At 52.4% G+C, this 12,413-nt stretch overlaps 1 protein-coding gene and 1 long non-coding RNA gene across 3 annotated transcripts in view; one reads left to right on the forward strand and one right to left on the reverse strand.

The window, feature by feature from the left end:
- Window positions 1-12,413, reverse strand: part of LOC144327873 (uncharacterized) — a 98,861-nt gene that overhangs the window by 46,206 nt on the left and 40,242 nt on the right. The window lies entirely within an intron of this gene.
- Window positions 6,266-12,413, forward strand: part of KIAA1755 (KIAA1755 ortholog) — a 31,676-nt gene continuing 25,528 nt past the window's right edge. Inside the window, exon 1 of one of the 2 annotated variants that reach the window (XM_077929477.1) lies at window positions 6,266-7,019. In XM_077929477.1, the coding sequence (XP_077785603.1) occupies window positions 7,017-7,019 (3 nt within the window). In that variant the 5' untranslated portion in view covers window positions 6,266-7,016. The remainder of the gene's footprint in view (window positions 7,020-12,413) is intronic. The other variant, XM_077929476.1, reaches the window with a different exon arrangement.

Below are 12,413 nucleotides of genomic sequence, written 5' to 3' on the forward strand. Positions count from 1 at the left end.
GCAGCTGTAAGTGATGGCCCAGCTGGAGGCAACGAGGTCATCCCCGCATCTGGAACCAGGGCAGGCTCAGGCCCCTGACTCGGCCCAGCTTGTTGCAGGAGAACCTGTGCAGACTGGGGTTCTTCAGGGCCAGGCCCCAGACTTGGTTCAGATGATGCCTGAGGCAAAGGATCCGGTGCGGACTGAGACTCCTCTGGTTCTGATTCCAAGCCCGAGTCCCAGGCCATCACAGGCACAAGATGAAGAGCCTCTCCCGCTGGGCCACCACCCCTGAGCCTCTGGAGGTGGAGGAACAACCAAGAGGGCCCCTTCTGCCCATCTCAGCACCCAAGAGGGTCTATAGCAGGGATGTCCTACTGGTCGATCATGGTCGATGGCGTGACCCTGATCGTTCCTCCTAAAAAACAAAAAAGCTCAACTCTGATCAACAACTTTTGTCAATACAATGGTAGATCACTGCCAGCTTTCTTTAGTGGGAGTAGATCACAGTCTCTTGGAAGTTGGACATCCCTGGTCTATAGGGAAAGAAGTGGTACTCAGGGTATTTGAGACCTGAGTCATTTAGGGCTTTAAATGGTAGGGTTAATTAATGCATGAAGGGGTTAAGACCATAGAGTAAGCTGTCTTGCTGGGCTTAGCTGTGTCCCCTTCACATTGCAGGGAGCTAGGTAATCAAGCCTATTGTTGTATCCCTAGTCTACCAGAGAAGCTCAGCATGTGAGGAGCTCTGAGCTACTCCTTCCAGACACATGGCTCACACCAGCCTCTTTTGTGTTCCTATACCAATAGTTCTAGGAATGTTTGCCATTTCGTAACTAAGCCCGTGCAGCTTTTCTGACTGATGTATGGAAAAGCACACAAATCTGACCTTTGGAGAGTTTGTAAGTAAACCAAATGTGCCGTCTTTTCCTATGCTGTGGGAAGAGGGAAACTTTGGAAGGAACTTTTAAAAGGGGCAATTTTGGAACTCACTTGAAAGGGCACATCTTAAAGGTTTTACAGCCTAGATTTTCACACTTCATTTTGCTGGTTTTAAATCTCTGCTGGGGTTCTGTCACCAAAGAGTACTTGCCCCAGACTTGGATCTTGACATCTGCAGAAATTCTCCTTTCATGGATCTTTCTCCTTGAACCAACACAAATACCTATATGAGCAGCTTGAATTAGTCCCAGAAACAAACTGGCAACCAACACAGCTCCTTTTAAAAAGGGATATATCATATTGTTCAGCCATCCTGATTTAAGTGGGACATCTCAGAATTACAGGAGTCATTTCTGGCTTCCCATTGGATCTTGGAACGTCCTGTTCTTTTGGTCTGGTGCTCTGGCGCAAGTCAGTTGGCTCCTGCGAGAGCTCAGGACCCAAAAAATGAGTGTCCCGAATTGGACCACCCAGATGTTGGAGGGTATGGTTATATGCGATCTAAATGGAACCCCGTTGTGCTGGTCCCGGGGGGAAGGTTACTGTTAACGTAGTCAAAGTTCAGTCCTGAGTCACTAGCCTGGTAATAGTCCACAAGGTGCGAGGCGAGGTCCGAAACAGGGAGCCGGGCCGGGACAGGAACACTCAAAGATCAGAAGCAGGGAGCCGGGTGGGGAACAGGAATGCTGGAAGGTCAGAAGCAGGAAGCCGGGCGGGGAACAGGAACACTGGAGGAACAGGACTGGATGCTGGCCGAAACAGCTCTTCAATAACGACGTTGCTCCCGCAACCTGGGACCGGGCTGACTGGCCTTTATCTTCTCTGAGGCCAGGGGCGGTCCCGGGCCCCAGAAGCCCCGCCTCTCCTGGCCTTAAGGCGAGCACTCCTCCTGGGAGACACCAGTTCCCTTCGCCTCTCTGCCCTAAGCCTCTGCAGTTCAGGAGAGGCTGAAGGGTTACTGGGTCCCAGGGGAAGCTCACCTGTAGACACTGAGTCCTCAAGCACCTCTGGGGCCAGAATGGATTCACCTGGTGCCTGCTCCTGAGGATCTGGCACAGGTGCAGGCTCCTCAGAATCTAGGCCTTGCCCCAGTTCAGCCGGCCCTGGAGGCGGGGACTCCTGTGCAGGCTGGGATTCCTCCGGTTCGCTCTCAGAATCGGAATCCCAGGCCATCACACCCGTCTGGTAATATGGCTGATGCATTTTGTAGCAACTAAAGTTTCCAGGTCATCTTCAAGGGCAGCTCCATGTAGACCATATTGTGGTAATCCAGTTTGGAAGCTATCAGAGCATAGAGTTCAGCGCCCAAGTCATGCCTGCAGTGGATTCAGCAGGGCTCAGCTTATGTGCTTAGTAAGGTAAAGGTAAAGGGACCCCTGACCATTAGGTCCAGTCGTGGCCGACTCTGGGGTTGCGGCGCTCATCTCGCTTTACTGGCCGAGGGAGCCGGCGTACAGCTTCTGGGTCATGTGGCCAGCAGGACTAAGCCAATTCTGGTGAACCAGAGCAGCGCACGGAAACGCCATTTACCTTCCCGCCGGAGTGGTGCCTATTTATCTACTTGCACTGGCGTGCTTTCGAACTGCTAGGTTGGCAGGAGCAGGGACCGAACAATGGGAGCTCACCCCGTCGCGGGGATTCGAACCGCTGACCTTCTGATCGGCAAGTCCTAGGCTCTGTGGTTTAACCCACAGTGCCACCCGCGTCCCACATGTGCTTAGTAGTATGGGGTAAATCACTATTTTCAACAGAATGCAAGGTCCAAACCATCTTGGAACAGATGGCACAGCCTAGGGAACCCCCCACCTGTGTTTCAGAAATATCTTCCCCACTGAAAGGCATATTCAGAGGCTCTCCCCTTGCTCTGTGTCACACGCCCTGATGTCAGCCTCTCCCATAAAAACCTCCCTGTTCCCTCCTTGCCCACCCGCTCATCCCGAGACCCTCCTCTCCCCCTTGACCCCATCCAGCGCTTCCGCTCAGTGACATGATGTCTGGAGAGGCAACCTGAGATACAATGGGTGCCCAGAGCGCAGGGGCAGGGGCGACTGGCAAAAAATAATAATAGAATAAGATATAAGAAATGGGGTTGGTGACTTCTGAGGAGGCTCTTGGGACGGGGCCTCACAAGCTCCTCTGCATCTGTGAATGGGGACTCTGTGCTTCTCCAAAGAAGCTGAAAAGCCATGCAGAGGGTTGCCCTAGGCAGCTGTGCGGAGCAGCAGGGGTGGGGGCTGAGCAGAGTGGGTGGGAGATGAGGGAGGGGTGGGCAGCAGAGACCCTCATCTCAACTCTTCACTTGAGTCAGAAAAGATGGGCGAACGTGGCTCAAGACTGCGGCTTAGGACCCTTGTACCTACAGGACCGCCTCTCCTGGTATGCCCCGCGGAGGACCTTAAGGTCCACAAATGACAACACTTTGGAGGTCCCAGGTCACAAGGTGGTTAGACTGGTCTCAACCTGGGCCAGGGCCTTTTCAGCACTGGCCCCGACTTGGTGGAACGCTCTGTCACAAGTGACAGACTTGACGCCTTTCCACAGGGCCTGCAAGACAGAGCTGTTCCGCCTGGCCTTTGGCTTGGACTCAGTCTGACCCTTGTGTTTCCCTCCCCTTATGGTCTTGATCTATTGGCTACTATTAAAATGAGGCTGCATTTTAAATTGCATTTTAACCTGTATTTTAAATTGGTTCCCTTCCCCCCATTACGTTTTTACTGTGATTTTACTGGTGTTAGCCGCCCTAAGCCCAGCTCTGGCCAGGGAGGGCAGGGTATAAATAAAATTTATTATTATTATTAAGATTCGACTTGCAAGCCAGGCACCAGCTCTGGAGACTGTGGGGTCCCTGCACATGCACAGAGTTGGAATGTATCCCATGCACTAATAATTAGAATGATAAGGAGTGTGGGATAGTGGGGAGAGCGCTGGGCTGTGGCCTGGTAGACCAGGGTTCGATTCCCTACTCTGCCACGAAGCTCGCTGAATGACCTTGGGCCAGTCACTGCCACTTTCAGCCTGACCTGCCTCCTAGGGTTGTTGTGGGACAAAACAAGGAGCGGAGAATAATGTAAAGCATCTTGAAATTGAATTGAAATTGAAATACTTTATTGTCACTTGTACAACTTGTATACAGTGAGGTTACACAGTGAGATTACATTATCTTGAGTTCCTTGGAAGAAAAGGTGATATGTAAATGTAATCAACAAACAATTATGCTTGAGGGTCTTATTCTGGCCACACTTTCTAGGTAACAAACTTAACCTGCACCTTCTGAAGTAATAAGTACTGAAATATACATGAACACCCATGCACGCACACACACACTTATGGCTAACGTGTTCAAATGATTTAATGTGCACAAAACGTGTGTTTTCTAAACACAAAACACGTGTGTGAACCTAATGCAAATTTTCATGCAGCTTTTTATTTTAAAAAAATGCTGACAGATGCAGAAAACGATGGAACGTATCTCTGAATGAAGACGTAGGAAACTGAAATGAACCAAATATAGATTGATCCATCCATCTCTGCTACTAATGACAAATGCATCCTTATGTGGCCAAAACAACACTGTGCACGAGAGAGAGAGAGAGAGAGAGAGAGAGAGAGAGAGAGAGAGAGAATTGGCCAGTTAGGGGAACCCATGGCTTCCAAAAGTAGGGGGGGGGGGAAATATCTATATGGATGTGTGTGAGATAGATAGATGATAGATAGATACACACACACACACACACATACACGGGATCAACCCCAAAATAACTAAATGAAAACTGAAGCATACCATCCAACATTTCTCTGATGAAATAGGGATGTCCCATTCCATAATGATTTACTATTTCTACCCCACACATCTGACTGAGTTGCCCCAGCCACTCTGGGAAGCTTCCAACTTATATAAAACATAATAAAACATTAAACAAAAAACCCTTCCCTATACAAGATTGCCTTCAGGCAGCTCAGTGGTCAGATAACTCCATACCCTCCAACGTTTCTCCAGTGAAAACTGGGATATTCTAAGGAAAAGCGTAACATTCCAGGATCAGATTAGAAACCGGGACGGGTTCTCTAAATCAGGGACGTCCCTGGGAAATAGGGGCACTTGGAGGGTCTGCTGAAGTTAGGAATGAACATAAGAAGGGCTTGCTGGATGAGGCCAATGGCCCGTCTGGTCCAGCATCCTGTTCTCACAGAGGCCGGCCCGGTGCATGTTGGAAACCTGCAAACAGGATCCGAGCGCAAGAGCCTCTCCCCGACTCCAGAAGTTTCCAGCAATTGGGATTCAGGAGCCTTGTTCCCTCTGACTGTGGAGTCCTGGCTAGGAGCCACCGACAGCCTCTCCTCCATGAATTCTACACAAGCCCAGTCTGAGAGGCTCAGAAACACCTCTGAATCATAGAATCATAGAGTTGGAATAGACCCCAAGGGCCATCGAGTCCAACCCCCTGCCAAGCAGGAAACACCATCAGAGCACTCCTGACATATGGTTGTCAAGCCTCTGCTTAAAGACCTCCAAAGAAGGAGACTCCACCACACTCCTTGGCAGCAAATCCCACTGTCGAACAGCTCTTACTGTCAGGAAGTTCTTCCTAATGTTTAGGTGGAATCTTCTTTCTTGTAGTTTGGATCCATTGCTCCGTGTCCGCTTCTCTGGAGCAGCAGAAAACAACCTTTCTCCCTCCTCTATGTGACATCCCTTTATATATTTGAACATGGCTATCATATCACCCCTTAACCTCCTCTTCTCCAGGCTAAACATGCCCAGCTCCCTTAGCCGTTCCTCATAAGGCATCGTTTCCAGGCCTTTGACCATTTTGGTTGCCCTCCTCTGGACACGTTCCAGTTTGTCAGTGTCCTTCTTGAACTGTGGTGCCCAGAACTGGACACAGTACTCCAGGTGAGGTCTGACCAGAGCAGAATACAGTGGCACTATTACTCCCCTTGATCTAGATGCTATACTCCTATTGATGCGGCCCAGAATTGCATTGGCTTTTTTAGCTGCCGCGGCTACCTCTGAGTGCGGCACGAAAGAGGCCTCCGTCTTGGAAAATGTGCATTTGGAAGCAAAAAAATAAAATAATTGGGGTGCTGCGTGTGGACCGGTGGAGATCTGCATCCTCCTTGATTCCCCACTTCCCACCCAGCTTATTTTGCTCCCCTGAGTTCTTCTGCATCCAAGAGCTGGGGAAGGGGATGCCGTCACCTCCTTAGAAAGGAAAGGGGGGGGGGAGAGGGCCCCCTTAAGCTTAGCTGCCCCATTGACAGGCCTCTGCGGCTGGCAGGCCCCTTTCAGAGCGCAAGGAGAGAAAAGAAACCGCTGCGAGGAATTGGGTTTGTGCGCGCGCGCGCGCGCGCAAAAGGACTGCTGGACAGAAACAAGGCTGGAAGGAGGGCGATGGTTTCCCTGGCCCGTTGACCTTGCGGCTTTGATCCCAGGTGCAAAGGGCCCGTGTGACATCATGGCTGGATCCTGCACCCCCCCAAGCCTTCCTGGGCACCCTGCAGCTGGTTCCAGGCCTGTCTGGCTACGGGGCAGGGCCTCTGCCGCTGGGCACAAAGAGGACCGCTGTTCGCTGGCTCTGGCATTGCTCTGCGAGAGCCTCTCCAGCAACGCCAGCCAGGGAAAGAGAGAGAGAGAGAGGGAGCTTTTTAAAGCTCAGACAGCCTCCCCCCCCACGTCTTTTCTCCTCCTTTCCACTCCTCAATCCCTCCCCCTCGCAGCTAGAGAGAGCGGGCTCCTTTTTCTTTTGCAAGACGCGAAGGATGGGAGAAGTTTGGAGAGGAGCAAACAGTGGCGCTGGACTCTGGCAGGGTTGAGGCTGGAGGGCTTGCAAGCTGGCCTGAGGCCTCCCCGCTGTCTCCGTGGGGTGTGTGGGGCACACCTGGGGTCCGTCGTGGTGCCCCCACCGCAGAAGACAAGCCCAGCAGCCCCGATGGCTGGGAAGGAGCTTGACGCGAGACCCAGACGCAGCAGCAAGGAGTTGGCCAACAAGTGATCCAGGAGGTTTCTTTGCGGGGGGGGGGGGGGCGGCGGCGGCGCTGGGACTTGGTGCCCCCCTCGCTTCTCTGCCCCCTCCAGCGTCGCTTCCGAGGGAACCATGGTAATCCGAAGGGCATCGTCTGTGGCTGTTTAGTTTCTCCCTGGCTCGGCCACACCGTGAGACCCTCCTCTTTCGGCTCTCTGTCGACCTTGTGGGGCAGCTAAGATGGGGCAGCAGGGAGGGAGGAGGGGGCTTCTGCTCCAGGCTACGGGTTTGCTTCTTTAAATAAGGGGGTGTGGAGGAATTGGGATCAGTGTAGGATACAGATTGTCCTTGTGGCTGTTCGGCCGTGGAATGGGCTTCCTGGGAAGGTGGTAGTCTCTCCTTCATAAATGGTAAAGGTAAAGGGACCCCTGACCATTAGGTCCAGTCGTGCCCGACTCTGGGGTTGTAGCGCTCATCTCGCTTTGCTGGCCGAGGGAGCCGGCGTACAGCTTCCGGTTCATGTGGCCAGCATGACTAAGCCGCTTCTGGTGAACCAGAGCAGCGCACGGAAACACCGTTTACCTTCCCGCCGGAGCGGTGCCTATTTATCTACTTGCACTTTAACGTGCTTTCGAACTGCTAGGTTGGCAGGAGCAGTGACCGAGCAACGGGAGCTCACCCCGTCACGGGGATTCGAACCGCCGACCTTCTGATCGGCAAGTCCTAGGCTCTGTGCTTTAACCCACAGCGCCACCCGCGTCCCTTTTCTCTCCTTCATAGGAGGTGTTTAAACCGGGGTCGGAGGGCCACCTGTCAGGGACTTTTTAGCTGTGATTCCTACATTCCAGGGGGTTGGGCTAGCTTACCCTTGGGACCCCTTCTGTGATTCTATGACTCGGCATTTGGAATGATCAAGAGGTCCGCTTTCTCTTGATGACCTTTGACTAGATGACCCTCTACACTTCTCCGATTCTATGATTCTCTTCTTGTTCTGAGAGCTTTCCAGAGCTTCAGGTGCCTGTCCTATGGAACGAGGCTGCTCTAAATAAGGTCCCTGCAACCACCTGCTCCTTCAAAAGACAGCCGGTCCGGAGCGGTTGGAGGACCTTCTTAGTCAGACGGGGCATTTCGTTGGTTTCCCAGCAGCTGTTGGGTGTAGACTTTGCAAAGCCTGCGGACCTTCCGTGGGAATTGACGGAGATGGGAAGCTGATGATGAGGGAGTTTTTAAGCAGTTGTGTTCACGCCAGGGGTGCCCCCTGGTGTTTTGGGACAAGAGGTGAGGCCAGCAAGGTCGCCTCTGCTCCGCTTCAGCAAAGTGGCATCTGAGATGGGGCCACAGTCAGCAGGCCTTTGGATCCAACAAGATTCCTTGTGGTTGCTGGGCTGAGTCAAAGCATCATTCCTGAAGCCGTTGGACATCTCTGGACTTGGGGAGGGGCCCTGGCTCAGTGGCAGGAGGCCCCAGGATCGCTCCTCACCAGCATCTCTGGAAAGGGTTGGGAGATTTCGCTGCCTGAAACCCCGGACAGCTGCTGCCAGTCAGGGTAGACAATACTGAACTGGGTGGAGCAATGGCCTGACTCATGATAAGGCAGCCACCTGTGTTCCTTTGTACCTGTCATGGGTGAAGTGTCAGGAATTCAATCAGTGCAGGAGAAAGTGTGTGATTCCTTGGAGAACCTCTAGTTGCCAGTAATGTCACCCTGGGCAAAGGGTTGGAGGTGCAGGGGCTTCTCAAGATGTGCAAACTTTTAGGTGCTTCCCCCATGGCGGAGAATTGCCTGACCTCACTTGACCTCGCTCGGCCGGTTAAAGAGACACCTTTGCCTGTTGCACATATTTATATATTGGTTCAAAAATGTTGATTTGGACCGGGATCTTGCGGACGGAGGGCATTGGGTATGTTTAGCCTGGACAAGACATGAGAGGTAATGTGACACCCGTCTTCAAATATCTGAAGGTCAGATGGAAGATGGAGCAAGCTTGCTTTCTGCTGCTCCAAGAGGGGAGGGCTCCAGCTAATGGATTCAAATGACAAGGAAGGAGATTCTGACTCAACATTTGGAAGAACTTTCTGTTGGTGGGAACAGTTTGAGAGTGAAAAGGACCACCTTGGAAGGGGGTGGAGTTTCCTTCATTGAAGGCTCTTAAAGAGAGGTGGTGGCAGGGCCGCTAGGTCAGGGATTCTGTGCCTGTGATCCTTGCATTGCAGGGGGTTGGTCTAGATGGCCCTTGGTGTCCCCTTCCAGCTCTACAATTCTATGATTCTCCTGCCCTCCACACATATCGTCCTGCCTCGGTTTGTACCAGAGGAGGTGCTGATGTAGCATTCCTTCGCTGGAGGTTTTTAAACAGAGGTTTGGTGGCGGCCATGTGTCTGGGATTCCTGCTTTGAAAGGGTTTGGACTAGATGAGGTTCCTTCTAACCTCCATTCTATGAGTCTATGGGCTTATCCACACCTACCTTCCCTCTGTGCTTCCCAGGCAGGTCAGTGCTTCAAAGTTCTCTATCCTAGCTCTCATTTTTTGCCCCGGAGCTTTCACTGCGAAACCCACTCTTTGCCGCGGAATCGGAGCAAACGGCAATCCGTGGAGAAATGGAATCGTCTTGAGTTGTGCTTCAGCTTTAAAGAGCAGGTTTTTGCTGGGGGGGGAGGTGTGAAGAGCACTCAGACACAGAGCTTTAAAGCACAGGACCTTTGCCTAGAAAGCACAGAGCAAAATATAAGTGTGGATATTGATTTTATGAGTGCTCCAACCCAACTCTGTGGTACTGCATCCTTGCAGACCCTCCAAGTGTCCCTGTTTTCCAGGGTCAGCCCTGGATTTACAGAAGTTGCCCCAGTTTCTCATTTGATGCTGGAATGTCCCTCTTTTCCTTAAAGGTAAAGGTAAAGGGACCCCAGACCATTAGGTCCAGTCGTGACCGACTCTGGGGTTGCGGCGCTCATCTCGCTTTATTGGCCGAGGGAGCCGGCGTACAGCTTCTGGGTCATGTGGCCAGCATGACTAAGCCGCTTCTGGCGAACCAGAGCAGCACACGGAAACGCCGATTACCTTCCCGCCTGAGCGGTACCTATTTATCTACTTGCACTTTGACATGCTTTCGAACTGCTAGGTGGGCAGGAGCAGGGACCGAGCAATGGGAGCTCACCCCGTCGCAGGGATTCGAACCGCCGACCTTCTGATCGCCAAGTCCTAGGCTCTGTGGTTTAACCCACAGTGCCACCCACATCCCATCTCTTTTCCTTTGGACGTCCCTATTTTCAACATAGAAATGCTGGAGGTTAGGGAGTTATGCGACCCCCGAGCCAAGGAGATAAGTAACTATACAAACTTTAGAAGACATCTGAAGGCAGACCTGTATGGGGAAGTTTTTAAATGTCCGATGTTCTTCTGTATGTTGGAAGCTCCCTATTTTCATTGGAGAAATGCTGGAGGATATGGCATTGTCGGCTGTTTCTTCTTCAACAGTTGCTCAGCTCAGTCACTATGGACAAAGCTGTAGCCGTTGGAGTTGCTGGAATCTGCTGGAGGGGAAGCTGTTGTTGTGCTCAGGTCTTGCTTGTGGGCTTCCTGTAACTGGCACCTGGTTGGCCCCTGTGAAAACAGGATTGTGGACTAGATGGGCCATGGGCCTGATCCAGCGGCCAGCTCTCCTTATGTTCTTAGGCCTGCCAGCCAGGGCTCCTGCTTCTCAGTTTGCAAGATGAAGCAGGTTCCCTCCTCCTCCTCCTCCTCCTCCTCTCCCTGCCTGGGAAGAGGATCCCCTTTCTCACGCACAGCTTGCCGCTCGGAACAAAAGTTTGGCACCGAGAGAGGGGCTGAGGGATGCAGAGATCATTAGCAGCTGTTTGGAAAGGGAGTGTGTGGGGCTGGGGAGCCGATGCGGTTAGGAAAACCGCCTGGCTCTGCCTCATTGCAGACAGAAGGGATCAGGTCCAGAAAACAGAGGAATTAATAGATCTGCTCCCCCTCGGCACACCCACCCACCCAGCCCTTTCCCCTTTCGACTGAGTGACAGTCTGAGCGCTTGGCTCGATCCTTGCAGCTGGGACCCCTCAGGCGGCCTTGCTCCCTCCCTCCCTCAGATGTAGAGGATTCTCTCCCCCCCCCCCCTTGCAGAAGAGAAGGAGAGAAGTTGGTTTTGATAAGTGGCTTCAGAGGCAGAGAGCAAAGAGAGATGAACTGTGATGACCACCAACCTAGATGGCTTTGAAAGAAGTTTGAGACAAATTCATGCAGAAGGGGGCTATCAAGGGCTCCTAGCCAGGATGGCTCTGTGCTGCCTCCACACTGGAGACAGTAAGTCTTCTGAACCCCAGTTTCTGGAAACCACAGGAGGGGAGAGGACTCTGCCCGGACACTGAGGTCCAGTGCAGAGGGCCTTCTGGCGGTTCCCTCATTGTGAGAAGCCAAGCTACAGGGAACCAGGCAGAGGGCCTTCTCGGTGGTGGCACCCGCCCTGTGGAACGCCCTCCCACCAGATGTCCAAGAGATAAACAACTACCTGACATTTAGAAGACATCCGAAGGCAGCCCTGTTAAGAGAAGGCTTTAATGTGTGACATTTTAACGTATTTTTAATCTTTGTTGGAAGCCGCCCAGAGTGCCTGGGAAACCCAGCCAGATGAGCGGGGTACTAATAATAATAATAATAATAATAATATGCTCAGATCCTGCTTGCAGGCTTCTCTAAGGGGCACCTGATGGGGCACTGTGAGAACAGGAGGCTGGACTAGATGGGCCCTTGGCCTCATCCAGCAAACTCTTTTATGCAGAATAAATTTGGGGGAGAAGCAGGAAGGTTACAGGAGGCTTGCGGGGCCCACAAGTCTTTCTGAGGCAGTGGGAAGCCAAAGAGGAGGCAAAGCCTCAAATCTCTATGAAATCTCAACACTAATCCTCACCAAGCCATAAAAAGGTAAAGGTAAAGGTAAAGGTACCCCTGCCCGTACGGGCCAGTCTTGCCAGACTCTAGGGTTGTGCGCTCATCTCACTCTATAGGCCGGGAGCCAGTGCTGTCCGCAGACACGTCCGGGTCACGTGGCCAGCGTGACAAAGCTGCTCTGGCAAGCCAGCGCAGCACACGGAACACCGTTTACCTTCCCGCTAGTAAGCGGTCCCTATTTATCTACTTGCACCCGAAGGTGCTTTCGAACTGCTAGGTTGGCAGGCGCTGGGACCGAACGACAGGAGCGCACACCGCCGCAGGGATTCGAACCGCCGACCTTTCGATCGGCAAGTCCTAGGTGCTGAGGCTTTAACCCACAGCGCCACCTGCGTCACCAAGCCATAAAATGCCTCAAACCGTGTGTTTGAAGTGATGGGGTGGGATCCGGAGCAGTGTTCTTCTCTGCCCCCCATGTCCCACTGCACCAGAAGGTTCTGGGGTTTTCATGGGAAAGGGAGGAGCTTTCAGGGAAGCCCACCTACCCCCATCCTAAGGTCAAAAGTGAGGAAGCAAAGTCCTCCTCTCAAAGACCTTCTAGATAACTTGTGAGGAGAGAGCAGAATTTTCATTCCGT

Source organism: Podarcis muralis, chromosome 5 (genome assembly GCF_964188315.1).
Source record: "Podarcis muralis chromosome 5, rPodMur119.hap1.1, whole genome shotgun sequence".
NCBI classification, from domain to species: domain Eukaryota; kingdom Metazoa; phylum Chordata; class Lepidosauria; order Squamata; family Lacertidae; genus Podarcis; species Podarcis muralis.